The sequence below is a fragment of the Strix aluco genome, chromosome 4 (assembly GCF_031877795.1).
Source record: "Strix aluco isolate bStrAlu1 chromosome 4, bStrAlu1.hap1, whole genome shotgun sequence".
Taxonomy (NCBI): Eukaryota; Metazoa; Chordata; class Aves; order Strigiformes; family Strigidae; genus Strix; species Strix aluco.
Window position 1 is genome coordinate 89,591,712 of NC_133934.1, and position 23,394 is coordinate 89,615,105.

Below are 23,394 nucleotides of genomic sequence, written 5' to 3' on the forward strand. Positions count from 1 at the left end.
AGAAAGCAGAAAACTGCCATCCCTTTTGCAAAGTTGCACTTCTTCTAAAGCACCATGTAACAAACAACAAATGATAACAGTATTAATATACTGCTGAACAAAAAGAAAATACAGCAGTACTCCTGTCAGGTATAAAATACCAGTCCAATTTTTCAAGTAATCTGCACAGAGGATCATGCAGATCACATTCTTAAAGGGTACAACATTTTTAGTCTCCTTGACTGAAAACTAAATCTCCATATTGAGTCAGTGTCTCAGTTTAAGCGATTCACTCAACCTCTATTACCGCAACTGTATTAAAAAACCCCAAACAACCAAAAAACAAAACAACAAAGAAGAGCTTCAATTTAGCAAAAGAGAACAAGCCTTAGCATAAGCCAATTTTGATGATTTGGATCACCAGCAAAAAGACTACACTTTATTTTCAGGTTGATAACAGGTGACTCTAGTGCAGTATCCTACAGAAAACGGGTGAGTTTCAAGAAGGGAAACACGAATGCATTCAGCTGGAGATGCTTCAGTTCCTGCAGCACCATGATCAGCATCTAAGATGAAAGCTAAAAGAAAGCCTGAGTACACAAAACATCTGAATGGGGTATATAGTATACCTACTGCTACCAAAGAAGGCGAATCTGCTTAATTTTTTCTTGCCCATAAAGTGTCATGAGGTTTAAAGTTTCTAATACACTTACTGCTTGATCCTTGGTTTACTGCTTGATTTACTGCTTACTGCAGAATTGCTCAGGACATTCAGGACACTGAGCAATTCTAGCCACCCTCATACCTCAGATAATTTTCACTTGATTACCTTCCAAATTTCTTTAAAAAAAAATTCAGCTGTGGTATAACAGTATATCATGAGAGGAATCAGTAGCCCTGACACAGCAAAGACAGAAGCTCTTGTCTTAAAGAAACCTAAGTATAGAATCACAGAATCATTCAGGTTGGAAAAGACCCTTGGGATCATCGAGTCCAACCATCAGCCCTTCTCTACAAAGTTCTCCCCTACACCATATCCCCCAGCATCTCATCTAAACGACCCTTAAACACATCCAGGGATGGTGACTCCATCACCTCCCTGGGCAGCCTATTCCACTGTCTGACCACTCTTTCTGGGAAAAATCTTTTCCTAATGTCCAGTCTGAACCTCCCCTGTTGCAGTTTAAAGCCATTCCCTCTTGTTCTATCACTAATTACCTGTGAGAAGAGACCAGCACCAACCTCTCTACAATGTCCTTTCAGGTAGCTGTAGAGAGTGATTAGGTCTCCCCTCAGCCTTCTCCTCCTCACACTAAACAGTCCCAGCTCCTTCAATCGCTCGTCACAGGATTTATTCTCCAGGCCCTTCACCAGCTTCGTTGCCCTCCTCTGCACTTGCTCCAGCACCTTGATATCTCTCCCGTATTGAGGTGCCCAAAACTGGACACAATACTCCAGGTGTAGCCTCACCAGTGCATTGTATCACCTCCCTACTTCTGCTGGTCACACTATTTCTAATCCAAGCCAGGATGCTGCTGGCTTTCTTGTCCACCTGCGCACACTGCCAGCTCATGTTCAGCTGTTTGTCAGTTAGAACCCCCAGATCTTTCTCCTCCAGACAGCTCTCCAGCCACACCTCCCCAAGCCTGTAGCACTGCATGGGGTTGTTGTGGCCCAAGTGCAGGACCTGAGTAGTTTCATTGCATCATAAGGAATAGTTTTCATGAAGTCATAGTGTAAATAATTAGCTTCTTCCTAGTCCATATAATGCAGCTGTAATGTTGCTGTGTTAGGGACACAGATTTGTTTATCTGAACATTCCCTTTTGGCTTCTCTTCTGTCTCCCTGCAGATACCTTTTCTGTTTCTTTACTCATTTTGAAACATGTTTTCTGATACTGTTTCTGTAACTTCTTGTTCCAGATGATTTCTTTAATCCTACCTCACTCTTTTCCTTAGCCCTCTGTAAGATGCGCTCCTCAATGGTGCCTTTACATATCAACCGGTACACAGTGACTTGTTTTGTTTGACCCAGCCTGTGTGCCCGGTCCATGGCTTGCTGGTCTACTGTTGGGTTCCAATCACTGTCATAGAAAATTACCTGCAAAAGAACACCAGAACAGAAAGGATTAAATAAAACCATACGTTTAAGGCACCTGGTGACTGAACAAACAAAAATCCAACATGCTGATAAAAGTTCTACTATACACCCACAGAATTACTGGCCCACTGCAGGCCGTATTAACCTAGCTTTGCCTAGTCCTGTGAATTTTTTTCCATTGCATTTCAGATGAATTCAAACTAACTGACATTGTGAATGTTTCAACTTCCATAAAATCCCTTTAATATCTTCTTCAACAGATCTGCTTTGGAGGCACAAAATTCCTAAGTCTGTCACCACATTAAGTCACTGTCATATTATTAATTATAGGTTAACCACAACATGGAGCCATTTTAGTGTTTACCTTAAGAAGAAAAAGCCCATCAAATTACAATTTCACATTTAAAGTAATACTCCAATTTTCTTTTCTTTCAAACCTGGATAAAGTCTAGTCTAGTCTAACACTTCTAGTGCTTTCACTACAAAAACCTGAAATGCCACATTACATTCATATTGCCCTATCATTCCAACAGTACTCTGTGCACAGTAAGCATACAAAACCATTTAAAAAAATTTTAGACAGCAAAGTATTCAGAAAGTTGCAAAAACACAGAACTAAAAATGCTCATGTAAGGAGCCTGCAGAAGTATGCCTGTGCTTCCATCTGTTTATTTCCTCTGTTGAAGCAATTTCAATGAAGAGAACTTTTCAACCCTGGAAATCCTACAGATACTTGCTTTCTTCTGATTTCTTTTAAGTGACAGGAAGATATGATAGGGTATTTAAAAAAAAAAAAAAATAATGTAATATTTTTGATTCGGAGATCTTTGGTTTTGTGTGGCTAAGGATTACAGTCTGTCTTGGGGTCAAATCTGCATGCACACAAGGTATTGGGTTAGATGCACAAGAATAGCTGTTATTGAAGAGATAAATGGTTCATGTAGGTCAGTATTTCTTCCCTAGTGATTAGTGGCAGCTGCTCCAGAGTGCAAATCCTTGCAATTCACCTAAATCAGAATGCCTTTACACCTTGGATGAGTAGGGAAGGAAGTGATTTATCAGTCCTGACAAGCCAATATTCAAGTGAAAATGACTTTGTACTTTTAGAGGCATTGCTTCATTCTTCTGTGCACAGAAGAAAGGTACCTGTCCTCCTGATTCGTTTGCAGCTGAACCTTAAGAGCAGAGTCATACATGAAACAGCATTCACTGTATGAAAGTGCTATTTGCATCTGTAGACACCTTCAGTCATGCAACTCCTTTCTAGACTCTGCTACTAAAGTATGTGGGGAGAAGGAAAATATTTCCAACTGTAACCAAAAACTGTGTACCAAGTGTCCAGTAGTCTACAACTTTATCATCAAGATAATACTATTTTGTAAATATGAGCAAAGTAAACAAGTTTATGAAATTTCATGATGTGAATGGCAGTACTAAAAAATGTTGATCAGCATGGCTAAAAGAGTGCCAACTTTCACACAGAAAGACCAATTTTCCTACATAAATCATAAGGCTGGGAGGCAGGAGATGAGCATCTTGGGAAAAACTGTGGCTGGAGACATATGAGGCAGGAAAAGCAAAGAAATATTTATACTGAAACCTAAACATCTGATTTTTTATTCTGTATTACTTTACCAAACTTCACCTACCGTATCTGCAGCTGTAAGGTTAATGCCCAAGCCTCCAGCTCTTGTGCTTAAGAGGAACACAAAAATATCATTCCTGTAGAGGAAAGAGATCAAAACCTATTTTGTGCACAATGAACAAGAAATAACGACAGAAGTAAAATTTTTTGGCCCATATAAAGTGATCAGGGCTATTTCTATTACTTGAAGACTTCAGAACATTTTGTGCTGCTCATGGTCAAAAAAACCCCATATGAATGAGTGAGAGAAGTTAATCTACAAATCAGGACTGTCAGAACACGCAAACATTCAGTTTGCAATAGCAGCTTATTAATCTCTATCAAAACAAACTAGGGCTTGCTTATCTTGCCCTCATTGGAAATTAAGATTTCATATGGACAAAGAACAATTTATTGTTTCACAAAACTGATTGATGTTAAAAAAAAAAATCTTTCCTTAACAGTTCTCAATCGATAAAGAAAGAAAAATAAACGTTGAAACTGTGTAGGTGCAAGCTTTGTTCTAAATTCAGTGCTTTGAACAGAACAAACAACTCGGGGAGGAGGCAGGGGGGAGAATAATCTTAATACAAAGGCAAACATAGAAGTACATGAGAAAAGGACAAGGGTCCACTGGCACAAACAGAAGTCCTTCAGTCTAAGAACTTCTCCGCTCTAGTCCTAATTGCATTGCTGATTCACATTAAAAGTTCTAATTTCTTTTGTCCACTTTTCTTATCTGTAAAATGAGGATAAATTGATTAATCTCAAGATAATAATATAATAATTCAGTTGTGATTGACCGTAAAATGTTTCAAGGATGATTATGTAGACAGCACTAATGATCAGATATCGCACAAAAGCAAGTCATTCATTTCACTCTAACTTAAGTTCTTTGAAACACAGTCTGTAAGTGAATGCCATTATTACTGTACACATGCTGTCCTTTCCACCTTGGAGCGTTTTCAGTTTGCTCTAACTGTATTAGATTTATGTTCCTCGGGATTCCTCAGACAGCACGGAAGTCGATGACAAACCAGTTGCCTTTGGTGAACGTGGCCCTCCAGACAGAAGGCCCTAGTAGAAGATGGATCATCATTCCACAAGACACTTCGTGAAAGTCGTCTCTGAACACCTCCTTGGAACATCCACAAACCCTAATACAGTCATACTAGTGTCAAGGGTCAGACTTGCTGGCACCAGATTTAGGGTGTTGGCTGTTAAGAGAGACATGAGGCATCCCAATACCTGGGAATAATCCTCTAAGCCTCATAACCCTTTACATAACTGAGGAAGGTGGGGCGCACTAGACAAGCACCTGTAACAGTGCATTAGGCCGTAGCTACCATTTGAGGAGTCAGACAAAATGGACAACGATGGTCGAGATTCAATGGCAGTTCTAACACTGCTCACACAGAAGACAAAGGAGACAGGCCTATACATAGGATGACCAGTACTGATGACAACTCAAGCGGTGTGGTGGTGCAACTCCCCTCCTCTCTTGGGCTGCTTGGTGCAATTCCCCCCCTACTTGAGCCACAGGCCAACCCAAGATGAACTGGGAAAGGTAGTGGATCAGAACATTGAGGCACCCCCTTAGCACACCTGGCTCCTGCCTACCCTACCGTCTGGGAACCGTAATGATAATCAATCATCTCCCGACAGCCCAGTACATCTGTACCTGGGTCATGGCCCAAAGGGGGTGACACCAGAACTTCAAGATCTAGCAAGTTCTAGGCCTGTGCAACTGGGAGAAAGTACCAGCATATTCTGTCCTCTGAGTTGGGCTGAAGTGGAAGAGTACTTGATGAAAGTCAATTATCTCGGACCCTATAAACAGTGTTCCTAAGCGAGACCCTTTGAGCTCACCTGGATCACAGCAGGCTGTGACCAGCATCCCCCCTGAGCTGGGATGCCTCTCAGGCACACAATCCTCAAGGTTTGAAGATCATCTGCCCATAAAGCTGATGAAAGGCCAGGGTGAGGTCAGACTTCTCAAGGCTCAGTTATCGCCCGTTGAGGAGTACCTATGCATTGTATTTGCTCCAGACTCAAGAAGAGGGAAATTTTAACTACAGACTAGTCTCTTCCATCCAACTCTCCGCCCATCTATGTGTTTAAATGTGCACATTTGCCTCCATGAGTGTCACCAAATCCAAATATTTTTGACTGTCTGTGTGTGTATATGTTTTGTGTTCACATATATATACTTTGATTTAGGGTACCATGTAGTAAGTTAGTGTGAATCTTGTCATTCTCCAATCTGTAATTAAGTCGCTGTAGTAATTATAACGTATTCTACCAAATCACCTTGTTAATCTTTAAATTGGTGAATCATTAAGTGCTGTTAAAATTCAACCTTTTGATCCTCCTCATACCATTAATAAACCTTGAATTACTGCTAAATGATAACAGTGTCAAATATTTTAATCTGCGACAAGCGGCAACAGTGAAATCAGGATTTCTGTTAAGGCCGTGAACCTCACTAGTGCCACTGGGGCGTCAGCAGTATTTAAAAGTGTTTAACACCGTATGGATCTGTGAATAAGTTGACGCAAACAAAGCAGACAGTACCAGTAAGGACTCCAAAGAGGTTCACATGCTGTACTTTGACAGTGACAGAGCAAAGCCCTCTGCTTAAGAGAAGACACTGCATTGCCAGTGTTCTTTTCGTACCACACTGTCTGTACACTAGTGCAAAATTAGTAATGCACCAGAAACTCTTGTTGAATGAGCAGCACGGGACATTTCCTTCTTGACTAACTATGTGTAGGCAGTCTGCCCTTGGAAGTCCACTCATCAAATCTAAAAGCTCTTTCTTGTCCTTCCTGGAGGAAGTCTGGGTGTATTGCAGGCTATTACACACATGCTAGTACAACAAAACAAATCTAAAAAACCTAAGGGCTTTGGAATCCATATCCTTGAAGGTCAAGCAGAACTATTTTCTCAGGACTCAAACTTCAAGACATTCACAAGTACCTTGCAAGGCTGTATAAAAAAAAACAGACTCTCAAAGAACCCATTCTTTGGTCCAAGGTAAGATTTCCCCCTGCCCCCCTAAAGAAATTACCAATACACAATAGAAATGATTATGAAAACTATGAATTAACACACACCAAAAAAAGCACCAAGAACTCTAAAACTAGAAAGGTTTCTGGCAGTCCAAAATCTAAGAGTACAAAAATCCATCCAGAGCTATGGGCAGCTGGGAGGAACTGAAGCCAAGCTGTCAATCTCTTGACTTTATCTTGCAGGTACAAAGCCAAAGGAGTCAGCAGGCGCCTGTTTGCAATGTAGGTGATCCTTAGCGAGGAAATCTTTTCACTCTTCTAACAATAGTGGAACGTGCATATAGACAGTCACCTGAACATCCAGCTGTGAAATGCTTCTGGAAATGCCATATGGGAAGGGAAGAAAGTGGACAGTGCCACAGACTACAGGAACAAATTATAATTCCACAGCTATATATTTGCAGCACCCTGCTAGGATATCCTGCAGGATAGTTTAGTCTCCATCAGGCTTTTTTTCCTGAAAATATTTCTCATAAGTAAATCATGTATAAGAGGAACTCAACCAACATTTTAATAGGAATTCTTGTTTAGACTGGCTGACCTAGATCTCAGAGGGATATCCTGCTGAAATGATTATTTTTCTTCAGTTGTTCTATTCATTAATAAAACCAAATTCTGTTCATTAAAAGTTTCTCCATTTCTTTTGGTTAAAGAACCTTACAGGAAGAAGAGTCAAGATTCCAGAAGGACATCATAACCTGCAAGGAATCTGTTTCTGACACCTGGAAACAGGGAGAAAAATACTGCATGCTCCTCTCACTTCTCGTATTTGGCACACATTCTTTTCAAGTTTTATTGCTTTATATAAGGCTCATCATTGCAATACAGTCCTTCAGGTCTTTAAGCCTCATGAACCAGTGGCCTGAAAGGCTGCATATTGCTTCCCCTCCTATCTTCAGCTACGAAGGGACCCAGCTACCTTGGGACCGCTAACACAAGGACCATTCTCTAGTCTAGAATGCTGCTTTCATCCTGCAATAAACAACAATGACAACAGTGACCTCCTTACAAGCTCACATCAACATCTGGGAAGGGTAACCTTACTTTGAACTACCATACCAAATTGACACCAAGCCATATCTCATGATTAAAAGGAAACTTAATAACCATAAATTCAATCATTATAAATAATGCACCCTAGTGGAGACAAAGGTATATTAAAATATATTAACTTATAATAAAATTATTACATACTCTTCTTTCTTGATGTGCTTGTAAAAATTACAAGAATCCAGTTTGTTTTACTAAATGAAACGGGTTAGCGTATCTTACTATCTAATAAAATCCCCATTTTATCACTTGTATATTAGTTTAAGGTTTCTTAACATAACATGCTTAAATGGTTTGTTTTGCAGAAAACTAGGTCACTTTCAAAACTCTAGCATAGGCAAGATTTTCAATCTCATCTTCACAGTGTCAACTGTCAGAGCATATAATAACCAACAAACATTTGCTGCCTTTCTACTCAGCTTCTTTATAAGCAATAGTATATTTGGAAAGGCAAGAAGTACAATAGGTGGGTGCACTAAAATTCCTTCCAATATTGTTTCACAGATAACAAATATCCTACATAAAACTGCATTCCATATCAACACCAGTGACTCCTGGTCAGCAAACCACCTAGAAACTCTTTTAGATAAATGAGGTCCATATGATATCAGGAAAGTGATATTAAGTGATTAAGTGTAAATTTCATTTATTTCCATTACATCTTACACCAACTCTCTATGTACACACAATTTAGCACAGAAACACCTTGTAAAAAAATTACCTGTTCTGAAAATCTGCTACCATGTCCCTTCGTTCAGAAATCTTTGAAGAACCGTCCAATCTCATGTACGTATGTTTCCTGTAAACCATGTATTCCTGTGAAGAACACACACCAGAAAAATACAGTTGCTCTTGAAACCATTCAATTTTGATTCTCCCAGAAGAAAAAATAAAAGCAGAATTTCTACTTACAAAAAAAAAAATCCCTAAATGTCATCAATAAATATGCTATAGGCAATCTTATGTAAGCAATACTTTATAATAATAGAAATTCAGAAATTAAAGCTACTCAATCATGTCAGTTTTTGCATTTCACATAGGAGATAAATAATGATGTCAGCTCAGAGTTGGGGGTGCATTTGCTGCACTGCAGACAATGTTATGGTACTGTGCCTTTTTCTATAAATAAATAGGTAAATAAAATTACTAAAATAGGAAGTTTGTTTTCACAAAGACTAAATTTTTACTAAATCCTGAGCTTTCATTGCGTAAGAGAACCTTTCCTAACAAACCAATTGTATCTGCTCCCTGACGATTTCAAATCCTGACTAGCGGTTTTAAAAACCCAGTACTGTACACTAGTGTCTGTCCAGGCTTTATCTCACCTAGTAAAGAGCCCGTGAATCTCACTGTGTACAAGAACACTTTGAACATTACATTGATGTGTCAGCCCACAGCTCGTGTCAAGCAGCAGAACTGAAACCATTGACTGGGACACAAATCAAATGGCATCAACCAGGAATGCTGTAGGCAAAGGCTTTTTCCAGTGAGACACATTTTTCATGCTCTAAGGCACTCAGCATTTCCTGATACCTGTGCAACTATCGATAGAATCTGAATTACTTAGAAAGCTCTTCAGGCTATACAGATATCCATAGAACTTCTTTGGAAAGATACCCTCTGATATTTTAACAATGTGATCCTTGGCTGATGAGATGCAACTCCTACTAGTTACATTTGTTAGATTTAACCCTACTGGTGCATGTGCCTTTTTGAGATGCTGTGACTGCAAATGAAGACAGAAAGGAAACAGATGGTGCTTTAGCAGCAAGAACTACTGGATGTATCTTGCTCCAAGCTGCAGTGTTCAGAAGATACAGAACTAATGTGCTGCAAGAAGACGTGGTGGTGCTTGCACTCTAATGAACCTTCTGACAGTACCACTCAGTTCTCCTTTTCACCTATCCTTCAGGGCTCCTGTTCCTTTTTGTTCCACTTTGCTACTGCGGAAAAGGTGAAAGAGCTGCCATACTATAAGGAACCTGGAAAAAACACTGCTGTACTGGAAAAAAGCTTCAATGTATGGCAGATGAAAGCGGAAAAACAGGTAAATAAAATTAACAATGTAGAAATGGCTAAAATCTTGGTCTACCTATACAAAACAGAGCTCATGGCTAGTATGATTTCAGGAGTACAACAACAGAAGTTTAAAGCAGAGAACAGCTACTTCACCAAACAGACACTCAAGCCCTAATCTACTACTGATTTCTTCAATTTCTGACAGATTTCTGTCACCAACTAAAACCAGAGAGATATAGTTGTCTATCAGGCACTACGCAACCTTTTCTCCAGGTTTGATTGATCCTTTTTCTATTATCACAAAGGCCTTTTTCTTCCATTTCTTTATCTGCTTTTATGATGATTCAACCTTTCAACATCTTGATCTACTCATCTCTCATCTCACTAGTAACAATCTCTCCATTAGCATCTTCCAAACACACTTTAGAAAACAACTTCTTTCATTGCATTTATCCTTATCCCAGACTGCAGACATTTCCACTAAGGCACAAATTACAAAAGAATAAGCTATTCTGCACCTGGGATACTGGCATTCATGGGTTGTTCCCCTGCCCCGCAAACCAGCTTAGTGCATGAGCCTTCAGCTAGTTGTCTGTTCAACACTGCTTAACAGGTTCTGCTCTGCCTCCATCACCTTCCTTTGATCACGGCGTGCTTTTAGCAAAAAAAAATAATGCCAAAAAACGCCCCAAAAAACGAAAAAGAGCACTCTGATGGCAAAGCAACTGTTTAAGTAGTAACTGTGGAAGGTACTTGATGACTGCTCATTCTTATAGTTCCCACAAGGAGTGATGGGGTGGGTTGGGAAAAGCCTCATGGGGAAGCTTTAATCTCAGTGGAGACACTTATTCTAGACCTGTCTGAAAAAATGTATCTGCCAATCTTGTTTAGTATAAGGGGTCACCAAACCACCAAAAGTATCAATCTAGGGATAATAACAAAAGTGGTCCTGGCAACAGAGTACCTATACATGAAAAACACACAATGCCTTGAGTATGGTAAGAATGCAGTGCCATTAAAGTCAGTGCTCTTCTGGGCTTTGACACTGATATTTCAAAAATTATAAGACTTTTTCCCTTCATGTTATTTCACAGTCCAAATTGAGTAGTCTTATGTTTTGACACAATTAATAAACTTTTGGTAGAATGTAACTAAGACATTTGACTTCATGCAGAATATAATTTGACACCTCATCACATGAATGCGATTCCCACTGAAATAATGGACAATTACTCTCCCACAGAAGAGAAAGCAAACGAGCTGAGAAAAACAAACATCGTGATTTTAAAATTATCTGCATGAAATAGAAGTACTGAACTTCTAATTTATCCCCTTCTGTTGAAAGAAAATAGTTTTCCTCTTTCTATTTGTATCTGACATTTTATAATGGCTGAATTAAGCAGCAGTTCTTCAGCTCAAGCTAAATCAAACAAACATGGTTTTATAACTTTGTAAACAATGTGTTTTGTGCTCTCTGCTCTGCATAATTAGGTTAGTATGATATCGTAGCAGTTACACTGACACAGTCAAAATACTATTAAAAGAAAGAGGACATCTTATGTTCTTTCACATTGAAGTAGACAGAGGAGATCCATTTTGATATCTCCGTTCAGGAAAAAAATAAATATCTACTGCTACGCAACTTTTACAAGGATTTTCTTATAAACTCAGTAATTGCTTGATTTTTAGCTTGCTTAACTCTAGCTTCTGTTACATGGGTGTGGAGTAGGAAAAACAGAGGACTTGGTAGGTGGCTTGTTGGGTAATAAAACCCAACAAGTAAAGTTGAGCCTTTAGGAGGTGATGTAGCAAAATGGTGTGCTCCCAAGCCTTTAAAATGGAATGTTAACAGAAAACAGACGCACTAAACACTCAGCTTTATGAGCTTCTTGGTGTAATGTAGGGTGTCAACAAACCTGCACCATGTCCAGTGTTTGCCAAAAAAAGAGACATAGGAAGCAATGCTGGGCAAAGAGCCAAAACACAGAATTACAACCATACAAGTTCTGTTTTTCTTCACAGCAGCAAAAACAAAATTCAGCTTGTGATTTGTTGCTGAACTATTAAGTGCTGACCTTAAAATGCACTCCTGCTCATACAGGACTCATGATTTAGGCAGCTATTGATTCACGGTTCTCACTTTTTCTCTTTGCTTTATTGTGGAGAAGATAGCATCCCATGTCAAACACTGCTGAGGGAGCCCATGGACACCTAGGACTAATGGCTGAAGGATCACAGGATCTTGCTGTTTCAGCAGTACTGAAATGATACTGCCCAATGCAAGTATTTTCCCACCAGACAGAAAACTTTATCAGGATCGCCTCTTTGAAATTAATGTACATCAAGCCTCCTATTTTATTACTCAGAATTAGGTAGTCATAAGTTATTACTACTAATCCTTCACTGATAAGGGACAGAGACATTGTAACACAAGATATTCCTTTTTTCAGATCCAGCCAAAAACTCAAACTTTGCTGTCTTCAACAGAACCTCAGAGAAACAGAAGTATTGCTCTTTCTAATTGTTGTAAGTATTACCAATAGGAAACCAAATGAATAGCTCTCCTACTAATGTCTCTTCAGACTAGTTCTTTGGTGGCATGGTTGCTAATCAAACACTGATTTTTTTCTTCTGAGGCAGGCTGACTGTATTTAAATAATGAGTAATGACTTAATTCCTAATTTCTTTCCTATCATATATGCCAGAGAACCTTTCATTATTAATGTCTACCAAACTTCTGCACAGGAATAAGATGATAGAGGGAAACAGTAAAAGTCTGTGAAATTACAAACAACATAACATTCATCACTGTTCTCCCTCTTCCTTCCAATGAAAGGACACGTGGGCATCAAATGAAAATAGAAGAAAATAGTTCAAAACCAGCAAAAGAGGCTAATTAAGCCATGGAACCCCTTGCCACAGGGCAGTGCAGATGACAAAAACTTAGGAAGACTCAAGATGCAACTGAACAATTTATGGAAGGAGAATCCATTTAGGATTACTGACTATACAGAAGGCACATCTGGCTCAGAATGACCTTGAGCTGCAAGCTGCTGGACACTGAGAGACTAATTGTGAAGTATCACTATTCTTGTACATCTTTCTCATACCACTGGCTGTTGTAGACTGGGGGAAGAATGACACTAGGCTGGACCTTAAGTCTATCTTTGGATGGCAGCTCTTATATTGCACGTTAACGCATTTACTGGGTATGCTTCAATATAGTATTTTTACCCTAGGCTTGCTGCATCCAAATTATAGTATTTTCCTCAAAACGTTGTTGCTAAATCTGCATCTTCAGAATTTGGCTTCTGTATGCTATAGCTCTCCTACCTCCAGTAAGTCAATCATCCGCGTCATCTGGGAGTAGATGAGAACTCTGTGTCCTTGAGATTTCAGACGTGTCAACAGAAGATCAAGAGCATGAAGTTTTCCACTGTCAGTGATCAGACTCTCTTTGTCTAAAAAAGAAATGGAACAAAATCAGGTAACTACTAAAGCCAAAACAACTACACGCAACAAGTTCACTTCTAAGTTTTCCTAGCACTTCACTGCATTATAATCTCTAAAGTAACAAGTTGTGATGGAAGAAACTGCAACATCCCTTCTGGCTGACACTTTACAATCACACTGCTAACAATAATGTTTGTTTGCTGGGACAGGAGTATATGAATATATCCACTTGGCAAAATCTCATCACAGATTGATGTCCTCACGAGTATGGACTCAATCTTTTTTTGGACAGCCTTTTCCTTCACGTAAGGATTCATCTTGACCAGATCAACAACCACAACATGCCCTGACAGTTGAAGAAAGTCTTTTCTACTTCACACATTAATGTCTTTTGGACATTTGCTGCTACCTGCTGCTGAGCTTTAGACTTATCCTCCACAGATCTAGTATAAAGACCAAACCCCTCACCAACATGGAAAGTGAAGAACAGTTCTCTAGGTCACTCTAAAATAACAGCCCCTTCACAGCACTGCCTTAACTTTTCTTTTTCTTCCCTGCCCTCCACTTTTTTTTTGTTTTGTTTAAGAAATGTTTCCAGATGGCAATCTTTTAAGTCACTTCAGATTTTATACTTCATGTCCTCTCTATTTCAGCACTGCTCATGAAGTATTTTTCAGGAAGGAGATCTTCCTGTTTGTACATTCTGTACATAAACTTCAGTAAACAATACATTACTGTTGAAAGAGGATGAAGAGAAATTTTCTTCCAAAAAAATTATCTCTTGGAAAGGCTACTGATGATTCTTTATTCTTTGGGATGTCTGAATTTAGGTTTACAGCCAAAACGGAAAGTCGACAACTGCAGATGGTGTAGGCTAGTACAGGATCCAAATATTTTCAACATGTCTAGCAGGTACCATTCTCTAATGTCTAGCAGGTAAACACTTCTGCAGGCTTCTCGCTGCACAGAATGAATTAGCTGATGGGCTGAAGAAAATCCAGCTTTCTGCACAATATTCCGATTTAAAAAAAAGAAAGTATATACAAAAATTAATTCATTCATTTGAGCACTATGCATTTAATATAGCTAAAACCAAGTTCATACTAGTGGAACAGAGGAGTGTGGATCACACAACAGTGCTCCTAAAAAGATCTTATGAGCACAGCAGGCAACACAGTCTGCGAGTGCCCGAGTGCAGTGATGTGGCACAGAGGGCTAAGTTTGATTTTTGCACACACAACCAGGGGTTTGCTGAGAAAAGCAGGAACGTAGTTGTTGTTCTATACTTAATTCAAAAGATCATTTTGAAATAATATGCCTAGGTTTAGTACACCTTTCAGAAAGGTTGAAAAAAACAGAAAGTATTCAGGAAAAATCTCCAAGATTTCAGCGTGTTAAAAAACTTTTCAGGCAGTGACGGAGTTCAGAAACTTGATCCATTTCCATTTTTCAAAAAGCAACTGGCACTATTCACGGTTCTTCTTTTGGACAAAGGTTTTTAAAAACAGAAGAGAACTTCATACTACCAGCGAAAGCCACAGTATCCAGTGACTTGTTAAAACTGTAAAAACAAGGCAAGCTTCCCTCTTATCCTTCCAATAGTGAGGAAAAACAAGTCAGCAATACTTTTATCCAGAAACATGGTAGATTCTTCATCGCTTTAGTATGTCAATCAAGGTCTCTTTCAAAAACATCCTTTAGCTTAAATATAAATAATGGATTTGATGCTGGCATTAGTGGGATCTACATTAGGACATCAGAAGATGCAGCCAACAGTTCTGCTTTGTGAAATTCAAAAAACTGTGAGTTGTCAATATTGTTTAAAATTATTAGCTATTATATTTACACTATAAGCCAATGCTGTGAACGCTCTCTCCTTTCATAAGTTTAGAGCCATGTTCCTGCAATTCACTAGCTAAGAATCCAAGAGGAGAGCTCTGCTCTTTCTTACTTGTCTGCCTATCTAGTCACTCTTCTTCTCCCATTTGCTCTCCCTTTTGATGGTGGTCTCGTTGCTTTGTCAGAAGCAAGTGCCACATCATTGCTTGAATCATTAGCAACTACCGTAGGGAATCTGTCAACTAGAGCGCCAAGACAAGGAGATACTGCAAGGAAAACTCAAGACCACAGCTCAGGCTGGCATTTCTTCTAAGTGCAACATAATGTATGACAACACGCTCATCTCTAGAGCAGAACTCAGTCTCAATTATGTACAAATAGTTAATAGTTTCATGCATTCTTCTAAGGGAAACCGAACTTTGAACTTTGGCAATTAAGTAAAAATGGAAATGACTTACGGTCATTTGGTTTTAAAATACATCTATGTAAATCAAAAACTCTGCACAGTAGGAATGTTTACTCTTTATACAAAATGTTATTCTTTCCTTTAAGTTCATACAGCCATGACATTCTGCTTTTATTCTAATCGGTCAGCTTGCTATTTCAGAATTAATTAAATTGAATGAAGCAACATGAAAATTCTAGATATATATCACAAGCTACTATGATTATTAACCAAAAGCCATCTGACTGGAAGAAAACTGAGAGAACAAACAGGGTCTGTTCAAAAGTCAACCTCGACTGACTCAGATTAACACATTAGCAAGTTTCCAAAAGCAAAATGCTACTGTTTTTCTCACACAGGCATGAATAGGTAGAATTAAGTTTTGGTAACTGGAAATGATGCGCGTCCTTTGCTGCTGGCTCCTTAGGTCTCCATTGTGTAAGTTACTATTTTTAAATAGCAGTAAAATGCAAATTACAAGTAAAGAACTTATTTGCAGATGGTCTTACAGTCTGAAAAGTTAGTAACTTGTTAACAGTTCATAATATGTCCAATATCTCAGCATCAGAGCAGACTGCCCTGGTGAGAAAGTGAGGTTTTTTTTAGGAAAGCAAAACAAAACTAAGAAAAAAAGATTTATCATCTCTGGAAGAGAAAACCATTTGACTTTAACCTGGCATCTTTAAGCTGATATCTTGACACCATTGTGTTTTACAAGATCGAATATTTTTGCATGCTTAAAGCCTGCCACCTAGTGCTTCAAAGGACAAATTCTGGAAAGCAGTAACAGAAAACGTACTACTTTATTCATGCCATCTTCAGAAAACACCACAATTATTCAAAACAGAAAAAGTGTCTTCCACCTCTACTCTGGTTTCTCTCACTTCTATTTCTCATTCCCTTTTACCCTGGGGAAGAAAAAGGCAGTTTATTTCTTTTTTAAATGGGATTTCCAAAATTTGCAATTCTACATTTTCCATTTTTAATGATCGGTGAAAATTTCCAATGACAATGTCTTCAGATTTTTTTTTTTTTTTTTTTTTTTTTTTTTAATAGCATCAAAGGAATGTTTAAAATTTTAAGCAAGTCAGGAGATAGAGGTCCTGGACTGCACATCAAAGAACTCTCCCCAGGACACAATTTTTGGGTTCTTCAGTACTGTATGAAATAAACAAGAAAGTAACTGTCAAATCATATTGTATGGCTTTCAGTCTGAAAAAAAAGTCCCTGCCTCCAGCCACACAGGGATACAAACATAAATTATCTACAAGGGGATACAATGGGATCCTACGGCCTGGGAAGAATAGTTATAAATGATTATGACTCAAAATAACCCTTGTCAGGAGCTCTGGCCGATGACCATAGCTGGGCTCACCGCTCTCTGGAGAATGAGAAAAAGTGCTTCTGGACATGCAAAAAGCAGAGGAAAGAGAGATAAAGTCTGGGTTCCAGTTGACACCCCTGGTTCCCCTCCCGACAGTCTGCACGGCACAATGGGGTCAGTGAGGAGCTAGCTGGCTCTCACAGTAAACAGCCAGTGAGGCCGGTGCTTTTTATCGATGCTAAAAGGACTCAGACACTTCCTGCCATTTAATCCAGGACCATTTTTCTTTCAAAGAACAGGAAAAGCCTCAAGAGATTCCCACAGTGATCGCAGCTGAGTCTGCTGCCAGGGTACTGGGAACACTGAGACTGGAAGAGGATAGATCAGGGTTAGGAGAGAGTGGTATCCCCTTTTCTTCTTGCCACCTATTTACCACAGACCTTCACACCTACCATTACATTTGACACTTGCTAGACTTCAGCCTTGTAAATGGCTCCTTCAGCACATCAATCACCTTCTGTAATACACTGTGCCTGCTCCTGCACGTATAAACACAGCTGTCCTGTTGTGGTATGTGCCCTCTCCTCTTACAGTAAGTTTAGCTTTTGAATGCTACTTTCTACCTAATTAAAACACAGCTGTATGAAACTACTTTTTTTTTTAATCCACTTTTTGCTCTAAGACCTCCTAAATTAACCCAGCTTTACATAATGCACTAATCTCAGCCACCTTCTCAACTAAATTCTTTGCTGTGCTTTAACAATTTGTCTAACCTTGCACCTATTCACTCATTCCTGTAAGCTTCTTGAACCCCACCTTTATTCCTCTACAAATTTTTGCTGATGACAAGGTCATCAGCTTAAAATGGAAGTCTTTTCAAGAGAATGCAGCCCTCTCTCTATTCTACATCATCTACTTTTCTTCATTTCTCTACGCATGCCTTTTACTTTAATTAATCCCTTCACTATTTCCCTACTTTCTGCTACAACAATTCATTTTCTGTTTCCAAATAATTGATAAACAATTCAATGAATTACTGAAGAAACTATAAACTCATCTGCTGTCATTGAATACTAATCTAGTGCAAGCTCATGAAAAATGGTTTCTCCATTACACAGATACAAATGTGCAAATGACTCCAAGTACTTATGAGGTACCTTCTTAAACCGGACTACAGCAAGCAAAAGGCCATTTTCCTTTTACTGCACTAACTTCCCCTGCCAAACATCCTTGACCCAAAAGGGTCTGGGAATAACTTAGCATCTGGCAGTGTAAGCTGTTTTTCCTCTTGGCTATCTCTCTGATCTCTAGTACTTTCTGCACAACTCGGCTCACTGCTCCGGACCATCTTCCAACAGCAAGAGCGTGTCCGGCCCATGAAAGTCAATGCAGTATTGGCAATCAAATTTTAGCAAATCTCGCATTACTTTCATCTAATTATAGCAAAAAATGAAGGGCATTTACTTTACTAGTATACTGGTACCTTTCCCACTTTACTGGGAAATATGAGTAAGTCTTCTTTATTGCAACTGAAACTCAGTAAATCCCTCATGCTTTGTTTTCCAGGCCAGTTTCCTCTGAACTTGGTCCCCAAACCCGTTCTTCTCATGGCAGACTGCTACCAGTAATGTTTATTCTTTCACTAGGAAGACCAAGAAAAGATCCCTTAGGTCAATAGAAAGGTCTTCCAATACACTAGGTGGCAAGGTATAACTTAGTTTTCCTGCAATCTTCCTATCTCCAACCTCAAAATAGTATTTGGTTGTGAGAGTAGACTGTGCTTTCGAAAGCAAATCCATCTCTTTACAGTCATGTGGTGGGCTGGCATGCTAAGAGGGGTTTGTAAGCATTAGAAAAGTTTGTATTAGACTTGTTCAGTATCCATTGACAGCTTTACTCCAGACAGAGGATATGAAATCACAGTGTATTTTAAGATACCAGAGTTAACTTTCACTTGGGAGGAAAAACACACACAACCACTACCACCCCCTCAAAAAGCCCATAACCAAGCATAATTACCACCAAAGAGCAGATGTCCTTACTTATCTCATCTCTGTTCCACGACAACCTCCAAACTTACCTGGTATCCTGATAAAAGACCAGCCGTTCTGAGGCCTGATCCCTAACAGCCCTCCTGGATACTCTGGGAAGAACTGGGAGCATTGCTTCAGCCAGTCAGCTGCTAGCTCTGGGGCTCCATTGAGTACACACTGCTTTGCTTCCAGGCTTCCTCCTTCCTTTAGTGCCCTGCGCTCGTATTCTGCACTTCGGTCATTGCAGTAGAACTCCAGTGGCACAGCTGTTACCTACAAGTAAAATAATAATCAATATTCTTGTTCAGATTCCCCCTCATCCCCAAATCCCCGATTCAGACACCTTCCCACAGGATCAAATTTTAAAAGTCAAATCATTACTGACATGTACAAATGGAAAACAATCTTAGACTGGCTTAAAATAAGCAAAGATGCAACATCTTCCCACACCACAAAAAAAAGTCCTATGAATAACCAAGCATGGCCTACTTGCCTTTTGATAAACAATGCCTTGTGCCAATTGCTACACAACTGATAGCAAAGCTGAGAGTAAAAGAATAATATCCTTGCTGCACGTCTCATTTTGACTGATTTCTTCTTCCTTTTTTAAATTTTTATTTTTGCCCTCCACAATCAAGTATTTACCTAGCAGAGATGAGATTTACATATTGTCCTTAACAGAAATTCATGCGATAATTTAAAATTGGGAAGATACATAAATTAGAAAGGAAAAAAATGAACAGGAAAACAGCCTCATTTTGGAACAGCACATTTCTTGGGCTTGACAGCTGATTTGAACAGAAGTGGACCACAGAAACAGTGCAAACAAGCACAAGGTGGCCATCTTCCTCTGGCCATTCTATGAATCCCTTGCCCTATTACCTGCTTCAGTACATACAACCCAGCTGGGCAGACCAGTGTTGCAAACACAGGAACTCTTGATTTCATGCTATGTGAGCTATTCTGGCACGGCTCCATCACTTCAACTACCCTGCTCTGCCCTGTCCATCCAAATCTGGACAGAGTCTGGAAGGTCCATGTTAGCCAAACAGCTGTATGCCCAGTGGCTGTCAGGTCCTCGAGTAAAGAGTTCATCCCAGCAGACAAGGCTGTCCTTCATAGGACAACTTCAAGATACTGAAATAATAAAACCCCAAAGCATAACTGAGCCATGGTACATACCAGGACAGCCTATTCTGATGGGTTTTTCTTAAGATACTTCACCAAGAGTTAAACTGCATGATCCAAAACAAATACAACAATTACACTACTTTCACTCAAATATAAATACACAACAATTCACTATCTAGCACAATTCCTTCCAATAAAAATGCAGATCACCAAGTTCTTCCTCCTGTTTTTTCTAAGTGTAAGTCTGTTTGGGGCCAACATTCTGGGGTAAGCATTTACAAAGCTATTTATAACCTAATTTATAAAAGAAAGCTAGTAGAAACTTTCACATACTATCAACAGACTTAATAACATATTGTAAACTCACTTAACAATGAGACTAAAAATTAATATTAGACAATTAACCTTACAGTATGGACTTAAAACACAGAAAAGTTATAAATTTTCAATGCTTTGTTGGTTTCTTCACCAATATAGGAAGCAAATAAATCACTGCTTTAGCAGTCATTGTTGTTTTTATTTCAGAATTACAATTTTTAAAAGATCATCCACGTAGATTCATGTAAGTTAAAAAACATTGTGTCACAAATCCTAACATGCAAAATGAACACATTGCCTAGGAGACTATGAAAAGCAACATAACAAATGAAAAGGAACACAAAGGAAATCAAACTTGTGAAAGCTTGTGAAAAGGAGAGCGCTGCATAGGAAGAAACAGTATGGGAGTCTCTAGGGTTTGATAGCCAACAGCAACTAGCTAAGTTTCTGGAGAACTGAGAAAGGGTGGGAACTGGTTTGATAATGGGACAACTGAAACATTAAACGTAGTGAAAGAACTGTCTTTGTATTGCAGACAAAAAACTTTTATGTATTTGAAGGATGATTAATTTTTTGTTCCAGTTTACTCTGGCATGACACAATTAACTGCTACATATTGAGAATACCATATGTAACAGTGTATCATGCAAATGAAAATACTTTAATGGTTTAACTAAATGATAAGCAATAAAATAGTTTAAATATCAAGTTTTAAATAATGTACTTTAGAAGTCTAAGATGAAGTAAGCAACCCATACCTCAGGACAGACTGTCTGATATCTTAGATGCTGGCTGCTCCTCTCTGAACATTTACCAGCTGTGTTGTTCAGAGTAAAGTAAAAGCTATCAAGCAAGATCTTCTTGGTGGTCCACTCCTGTTTTACAGGAGCTCTTCTCATAGGAAGAAATTAACCTCACAGAGATGTATTTTTGCAAGGGCAAATCAATTGTTTAAACAGATTCATAAGCACAATTATAGTACATATCAAAATAAAATCAAAAAAGCATACAAAATCTTAGCAATCATGGTAAAGGTATTGTTTTGCAAGATGCCAAGAGCTATTTTTAAACCAGATTGGCTTATAGGTCACACAGTCACATGAAACACTGCAAACTGAAAGAGACTGTGTTAAGTAAGACTTTGTACACATTCCCACTACTCACTAGATACTGTTAGAGTTGATGCTATCTTGTACTGCCATCTGCAGTCAAAGCATACGACTGTCTTTTGTGGGAGAGGGCAAGACCTCTCACAATTCAAGTCTTGTTGCCTGAACATTGATGTACACCGCAATGATGATACAGACTAAGGTTGTTTCTTTTAAAGGACACTGCTAACCACCACATTTCACTTCATATTTCTACACTGGACAGACTGGAACAAATAGTCTTTCAGGCACAGACAACCTGTCTTACTTATATTTCCAGGACACCTAGGACCAGCAGCAACTACACACAAAACGGAACAGACTAAGTTCTGACACAGAAACATGACTTATCTACTGAAATCAATATGAAGATTTGTACACTAGGATTTTTAAAAGAAAAATGAAGTCACATCATAAAATTCTACAAGCTAACAAGTAATTCCTCACAAGTAATACCTCACCTAAAGGACGAGCTAGGAGACAATCTTGAGACAAACTCTCTGTGTGTGTGCCTCAGTGCAATTTCTACATTAAGAAGAACAAATATTCCCATGTAGGAAGCATGCCTGTGTAACACTGACTGACATCTGAGGATATAAGACTATCTTTACTGTCAGCTCCACACTTTTTAAAATGCATACACACACTTCTAGGGTAGAGCTCTGCATCTTTTACACGGTCTTACAAGAAAAAATGACACATTTCTGAGACAGAGCCAAAAAACCTTCCATTCAAGCTTGTTCATGCTTCCCCTCTCTCCTTTTTGCCATGGCGCAGTTGGTTTTTTTTTTTTTTTCCAGGTTTGTTTTTGTGGTTTTACTCATAACAAAAGGTAGGGTAGTTCTTAGTACTAAATGCTCCTATGTCAACACATTCTTGTCAAACTGACTGAATGTAACAGTCATGGTTCAGAAATACATCCAAAAAAATACAGTGGTAGGGATATATGAATGCACTGCCACCTTAAATTCAATAACCTAGTTTAGTTAGGGTAACTGTAAAATTGTAAAAATGTAAAATGCATTTATCTTCGTGCAAAGTTAATCTTTCAGACTTTGTGAGATGCCCAAACCCACTTCTGACTACAATAACTCTGACACACTACTTTACTGAACCGCTAAACTAAAATAAACAGTATTACTCTAAACTGAATTAATCAGATTCCTTTCTTAATGAATACAAGAATACAAGATCCATCCTCCACTTACTTTTTTTTTTTTTGTGATTGAGGCCTCTCTGTACTCAGGAAAATTGCCGACGTGGAAAGAAACAACGCTGAAGCCCCCCCCTCACCTCTACTCACTCCCCCAGCTGCTACATAAACATACACTCCTATTTCTATGATTCGCTCCATTAACTTCCCAAAATTCATCACAGGTCAAACAACAACAGAAGGCTATCGTTTCTGAGAACATATGTGCTCTTTCTGCTGTTTCAGGTCTTCTACACTCCTGCCAAAAGTTTCTAACAAGCGTAAAATTAAGCCTTTGTATTCCTAGAAACAAAAATCCATGCCTCCACTTAATCATTTTTATACACCAGCCAAGCCAAAACAAGCAATCTGTATTCACCAGAATGTATGTCAGATATGATCTCTCCTCATCTTTTCCTTCCCCTTCCTATGTAGCCTTCTGAACCCCTCTCCTCCCTTCCTAATGCATAGGAAGTATTCAACATATTTATCTGCAATGCAAATTCAACTACAAAGGGCAACAAATCAAAGGAATCTGAAGAAGTGGTTTTCACAATTTACTCTCAGAATAACTGCTCGTTCTTGAACTAGGTAGTATGTTGTGACTAGGAGGCGATACATGACTTTGAAAATTCAGTTGGATCCCTGGCCCTAGAGCTGCAGGCACA

General features: G+C 38.9%; 1 protein-coding gene across 1 annotated transcript in view; it reads right to left on the reverse strand.

The window, feature by feature from the left end:
- INO80 (INO80 complex ATPase subunit) overlaps positions 1 to 23,394 on the reverse strand; it is a 71,778-nt gene that overhangs the window by 6,920 nt on the left and 41,464 nt on the right. Inside the window, exons 26-30 of the mRNA XM_074824133.1 lie at positions 18,985 to 19,210; positions 13,177 to 13,304; positions 8,546 to 8,640; positions 3,729 to 3,801; positions 1,921 to 2,079 (exon numbers count right to left, since the gene is read on the reverse strand). Of these exons, the coding sequence (XP_074680234.1) occupies positions 1,921 to 2,079; positions 3,729 to 3,801; positions 8,546 to 8,640; positions 13,177 to 13,304; positions 18,985 to 19,210 (681 nt within the window). The remainder of the gene's footprint in view (positions 1 to 1,920; positions 2,080 to 3,728; positions 3,802 to 8,545; positions 8,641 to 13,176; positions 13,305 to 18,984; positions 19,211 to 23,394) is intronic.